This window comes from Podarcis bocagei, assembly GCF_964188305.1.
Source record: "Podarcis bocagei genome assembly, chromosome: 3".
In the NCBI taxonomy this organism is placed as follows: domain Eukaryota; kingdom Metazoa; phylum Chordata; class Lepidosauria; order Squamata; family Lacertidae; genus Podarcis; species Podarcis bocagei.
In genome coordinates this window covers 3,947,738-3,954,046 of record NC_138127.1, presented here as the reverse complement: position 1 = coordinate 3,954,046, position 6,309 = coordinate 3,947,738, and the positions used below count along the sequence as shown (strand labels likewise).

Below are 6,309 nucleotides of genomic sequence, written 5' to 3'. Positions count from 1 at the left end.
ATGTCTTGGAATGGGGTGGACTCATTTATTGGATGTTTCTAAACAGAGGTTCAATGGCCATATATCAGAGATTCTTTTGCTACGATTCCTGCATTGCATTGCCTCCTATTTTCCAGGCACATCCCTGATTTAGAGAAGCCATCCTGGTTTCTGATTTAACCCCAGGACGTCCCGTTTTTCCTTAGGATGTCCCTATTTTAATTAGAAAAATGTTGGAGGGTACAGAGTTATCCAACCCCACAAGCCGTCTGAAGGTGGATGGTTTTTTAAAAATGTTTAATTATGTTTTTTATATGTGTTGGGCAGCCCAGTTAGATGGGTGGGGTAGAAATAGTAAAATTATCCTTATGGACGTCCCTATTTTCATAGGAGAAAATGTTGGAAGGTATTGCTCAGGGTCCCTTCCAAATTTTTGCCTTTTAAAATTTAGAGTTTTATGTTGTGAGAGTTGGAAGGGACCCCGAGGGTCATCTAGTCCAACCCCCTGCAATGAAAGAATTTCAGCTATAGCATCCATGACAGAGGGCCACCCAACCACTTGTTTTATTAATATTATTACAGGGGTACCTTGGTTTAAGAACAGCTTAGTTTATGAACAACTTGGATTAAGAATGCTGCAAACCCGGAAGTAGGTGTTTTGGTTTGGGAACTTTGTCTTGGAAGCAGAACATGTTTTGCTTCCTGTTGAGTTTTGTTCCATTTTTAAATTGAGTCCCCCGCTGCTATGGGAAAGCGCGCCTTGGTTTAAGAACGCTTTGGTTTAAGAACGGACTTCCGGAACAGATTAAGTTCATAAACCAAGGTACCACTGTATTTTTATTTGCATATATAATGTTCGAGATATATATATATATATATATATATATATATATAATTAGTTTTATATATATATGTATGTATACACATACACACAAACTGCCATAAATACTATTAGCATTATTTAAAATAATAATTATTCCCCGTAAGATTCCGTAGCCCATACCCATTAAAAACCGCATGTACTCCGTTTAGCTGCCATCGGAGCGAATATCTCAAACTAACCCGGAAGCTCCGAAACGTTCGGCAGTCTTCATTTCTTGAATAGATCTATAGTTGGGGCCTTCCCGATGACGTCACGGCAGGAGAGTCGCGCGACGCTGCCTCAGCCCCAACGGCTGCCACGAAGGACAGCTGGGCGCGAGCGGGCGGGCGCGCGCGAGAGAGAGAGAGGGAGGGAGGGAAGGGGGCTTTGTTCCCACGGTAGATATTTTGTGGCGGGTTGGGAGGGAGAGCTGCGTGTTGGGAACCGAACTCACATCCGAACAGCGGCCGTTAAAATAATAATAATAATAATAATGGACCGAGGCTCGACAGCTGAGTCTGCGCCTGCGCTGAACGTCCTGCGTGATGCGCACGCAGCGTTTGGGGAGCAACGGTACGAAAGGGCGGAAGAGCTGTACAGCAGCTACATCGAGTACTGCGCATGCGCCAGCAGGTGGGAAGTCCAGTTCCAATAGACGAGATTAATGTCGCGTGTGTGTTTCGCGGGGAAGCTGTTACGTATTTTCTCTCTCCCCCTCATCCAAAACCCTTCAACGTCTCTGCTGCAGCCCCTTCCCCTCGCTTTCCCTTTTAAAAGAGGGGGAGGGAAGGAAGGGGAGGCAGTGTTGTGTAGTGGTTAGAGTACCAGATTGCGTGATCTGGGATGGCAGGATTCAAATCCTCCCACTGGGCCATGAAGCTCACTAGGTGACCTTGGGTCAGTCACTACTGCCTCAAACTTCCCTCCCAGGGTCGATGTGGAGGATAAAATGAGGAGGGGGAGGACTACTGACGTCACATTACAATCCTTTGAGTAAAGGGTGGGATTTAAATGCCAACGACATGAGGATTTGGGAAACAGACCTCAGTGTCATTTACACAGGAAGTGATTTTGCAAGCAATCCCAAGGCTGCAATTCTGTGTACTTTTACTTCAAAGGCAAGCCTCACTGTACTGAGTAAACATGCACAGGATTAGCCCTGGGTTGTTGCTTAAGATGTTGCAACAGATCTGTGACTACTATGTGCATCTTCTTCCTGTAGTTCCAAAGTATGGATTTTAAGCAATTTTTTTTTGTTTTGTTTTATTCACCTAATTTTTAAAACTCACTTTATTTCAGCCGGGTCTTAACTTTTTATAATCTTGACAGATTTTCTGTGTCATTTTATGTTTAGGCAGCACAATTCTTTGTAGGTGACAATAACTCTCTTCCCTTTCTTTTCATCAGTCATGATCTGGCAACAGCATTTAACAACAGGGGACAGATCAAGTATTTGAGAGTTGACTTCTATGAAGCAATGGAGGATTATACATCAGCTATAGAAGCCTGGCCTGAATTTGAAGTCCCATACTATAACCGAGGATTAATATTATATAGGCTAGGTATGGAACTAAGCTTTCCTTATTGGATATTTAAATGCATTTCTTTGTCCTAATTCAATTGGCAACATTCAGAGTAGGTTCTCTTGACATATGACTTTAAAACTTTCTACCTTCTGGGAACCTTTTCCACTTTGTTGAGGAACCCCTGTCTAGCAAGATTCTGAGGTAGATTCTTGTGTGCACATCAGTGCTTATCAGGCTCTTAGGCTTCACTTGTATGACGTGAGGCTGCACCCTATCATCATCACTATAATTTATTATTTATACCCCGCCCATCCAGCTGGGTTTCCCCAGCCACCCTGGGCAGCTCCCAACAGATTAAAAACAACAAAACATCAAATATTAAAATCTTCCCTAATCAGGGCAGACTTCAGGCTTGCAGGATCAATCCCAAGATCCACAGAATAGCGGCTAATTCTAACTTAAAGGTAAAGGGGACCCCTGACCATTAGGTCCAGCCGTGGCCAACTCTGGGGTTGCGGTGCTCATCTTGCTTTATTGGCCGAGGGAGCCGGAGTACAGGTTCCGGATCATGTGGCCAGCATGACTAAGCCGCTTCTGGCGAACCAGAGCAGCGCACGGAAACTCCGTTTACCTTCCCGCCGGAGTGGTACCTATTTATCTACTTGCACTTTGACGTACTTTCAAACTGCTAGGTTGGCAGGAGCAGGGACCAAGCAACGGGAGCTCACCCTGTTGCAGGGATTCGAACCGCCGACCTGATCGGCAAGTCCTAGGCTCTGTGGTTTAACCCACAGCGCCACCCATGTCCCAATTCTAACTTAAAATTAAATAATTCTATGTGCAGGAATTAGTTTTGAGCTGAATTTCTGCTTAGCCCCAGCTTCCTTATATTCAACAGTATAATCAGAGGTTCTGCTGCTGCTAAACATTTGAGAGGTATCTATTTTCTGCTCCTTGCCCTAGCATAAACCCAGTGCTCTCCTGTGGTTGTGCACTGCCAGGGCTTATCAGGGGTCCTCAAACTTTTTCAGCAGGTCCACTGTCCCTCAGACCTTGTGGGGAGCTGGACTATATTTTGAAAAATATATAAAAATGAATTCCTATGCACACTACACATACTGTATTCATTTTAAATAAAAGGACACAATATTCTATGCAAGAGCACCAGGCAGGCCCCACAAATAACCCAGAGATGCATTTTAAATAAAAGGACACATTCTACTCAGGTAAGCCACCTCCTGACTCTCCCCTCCTCCACAGCACCGAACGAGCCCCGGTGGCTGCTTACCTGTGTCTTGCGAGTGGCAGGGGCTGGTGGTGGCGGAGGGGGGATGATGAGCGGTGCACAAAAGGGCTCTGGAGAGGAGCTGGCACCAACAAAGCCCAGCCCCCTTCCTCCTTTAGGCAGGGCGGGGAGAAGCCAGGAGGAGGGAGGGAGGAGGCACTGCTGCCGCCGTGTGAGGGAGAGGGAGGGAGGGAGGAGGGAAAGAACTCGCTCGCTGGCGATCCATGCGGTGATTCCCGGAGCTTCCGTGGGCCGGATTTAGAAGGCAATTGGGCCTGATCCGGCCCATGAGCCTTAGTTTGCCGACCCATGGCTTATTGCTAGTGTAGGTGAGCAGTCTTTCCAGAAACCTTGTTGCCATTATCAGTCCTTCCACTGAGGAAACCCAGATTTCAGCAGAACACAGAGTAAGCCCCCCTTCTGAATGCCAACACATCCCCTTTAACAAATGGAATAAAAAGGTAATGCAAAACTGTAGCAGCACATTTCGTGATTTCCCTTGGGTTTACATAACACCATATTCCCAAAAGATTCCACTTTAGAAATGCAGTACTGTAAAAATAAAGTGTTTGTGCAATGTTTGACCCTAGAACACAATGACCCACTATCTGAAAGGGCACAGTGTCCATAATGTGTGTTGACTTTGTAAAAGCTGCTTTGTTTCCTGTTTGTTTGAAGATTCTGCCCTTTTACTTGTGTGCTGTGATTTATTAGATAAAGTTTTATGAAGAAGATTCAAACTAATGTATCAGAAATAGATCAGTTCCAAGTATGATGGCAGTGACTGAAACCTTGCTTAATCTCCTGCTCAACCTGGTATATATACTTCTACTGTACATGTAAATGGTTTACTCAAGCATTTGGATAGTTCCTAAACACAAGTCTACACAATTGCACTGTAATACCCATTGCTTTGTCTTATTGGGCCTATGAATTAGGATTAGTATTGCTAACTAATATATGAGGTGAAAACACCCACTGTAGGCAAAGGAACAGTGCACTGAAATGGCCTCAGAGGCAAGGGGGGACATAACTGCTTTGTAATAGATTCTATATCCTACATTGTAATTCTGTCTACTCATGCATCCAGATGATTGAAGCCTCACTCACACAGACATACAAACATAAATTAGTTCAGAGTTTATTATTCTGTATATTAATCATTACACTATACCAAGGAATAGTATGTGGTGTGCACTTTTTGTGTCTTTGGAAAACAAAAGCGTGCAAATAATTATTATTCATTTATGAAATTTGTTAGGGCAACTCAACAAATTTGGGTTTTGTGGGAGGTTCTGTGAGAGACAATGAAAGTAAGGAGTTGCAGTTTCTGTAGGGCAACAAGATTAAATATACTGTATTGATAGAAGAGATACAGAAAAATAGTACAATAGTCATATGCAGAGTAAGACAAAGGGATCTTTTTCATTTCTTTTTTGAGGCAGGTTTCTTTGATGACGCCATGAAGGATTTCAACAAGGTCTTGGAGCTAAACCCTAAGTTTGAAGATGCTTCTCTGAGTTTAAAGCAGACAATTCTTGATAAAGAAGAAAAGCTAAAAAGAAACTATTGAAATTCTACTCCAGATGAACCTGGACAAACTTGAGATTTGATTACCTGGTAATAGGAACACACATATTTCCTCTGCCTTAGATTACCTGGTAATAGGAACACACATATTTTCCCCACTCCACTCCACTATGTTAATTTGTTAAATTTAAAGTCAGTTGATTTGAAGTGTAACCTGTTTGTACTGTGGATTTTTTCTAGTGACAGAGCAGATTATTTTTTAAAAGTACTGTATTAACCTTGCCTCGGGTTCTCTTCATTGTAGATATTGGAACCAAGGGTGGGTAACATTTTGTCTTTCTCAAGACAAGCATTAAATTCCTTCAGGGGCCACATTCACTTATTTAAGGATTTTGTGTAGTATGAAACAACCTGCCACACTTAGGACATTAGACAAATGTGACAACCAAGTCACATTGGCTCTTCCAAGCAAGTTTAATAATCATTGTGTAAAGCCTTCATAGATTGATTAGTAGAGAGACTGCGAAACAAAAAAACAACCCCTACATTTTAATAATATATTTCCAACGGAAAAGAGCCTGCTGAGCTTCAGGGAGACAATAAACTATAGAGATTCTATAGAAAAATAGGTCAGCATGCAGGATTACAGCCTTCCAGCACTATATGACAAATGCATGAAGCAATTCTGGCAGTGCCTTTCACAGTCCTGGGGGCCTGTAAATTTAGCAGATGGGCAGCTGCTGATTTGTAGGTTTGGTGGACTCTCCCTTGGCTAGAATGTCTTCAGACATGGACAGTTTATGGGAAGCCTTCGGTTATATTGTAAGAAAAGCCTTAGAATGTCCAGAACAATGATGCAGATTATTTTATGCACTTTTCACATTTCTTCTAAATTGGGGTGCATCACTTCCTATAAGATCTGCGCCATTAATGTCAAACAATGGCCATACTTTTGTCTGGTGATCCTACTATAGTTGTCTAGAAGTAGTTCACTGCATTACATAAGGCTTTGTTTTATTCTATGAGGTAGTTTGGCCCACATGCACACCTGGCAGGAGGTCTAAAGTAGGCTGTTGCTTGACAGCCAGCTATTCAACTCTTGGCCTTACAAAATGGGGAATAAAGTT

General features: G+C 43.0%; 1 protein-coding gene across 1 annotated transcript; it reads left to right on the top strand.

The window, feature by feature from the left end:
• Positions 1-1,221: 1,221 nt before the first annotated feature.
• On the top strand, positions 1,222-5,464 carry TTC32 (tetratricopeptide repeat domain 32). The gene is made up of 3 exons (XM_081189288.1): positions 1,222-1,474; positions 2,249-2,403; positions 5,098-5,464. Exons 1-3 carry the CDS (start codon positions 1,335-1,337, stop codon positions 5,223-5,225), a joined length of 423 nt encoding a protein of 140 aa, XP_081045414.1. The 5' UTR covers positions 1,222-1,334; the 3' UTR covers positions 5,226-5,464.
• The last annotated feature ends 845 nt before the right edge of the window (positions 5,465-6,309 follow it).

What these genes read in the sequence shown, in the direction of transcription:
- TTC32 (XM_081189288.1), top strand. Translation starts at nt 1,335, where the DNA reads ATGGACCGAGGCTCGACAGCTGAGTCTGCGCCTGCGCTGAACGTCCTG. An exon ending in TACTGCGCATGCGCCAGCAG is followed by an intron (nt 1,475 to 2,248) that starts GTGGGAAGTCCA and finishes TCTTTTCATCAG; the next exon opens with TCATGATCTGGCAACAGCAT. An exon ending in ATTAATATTATATAGGCTAG is followed by an intron (nt 2,404 to 5,097) that starts GTATGGAACTAA and finishes TTTTTGAGGCAG; the next exon opens with GTTTCTTTGATGACGCCATG.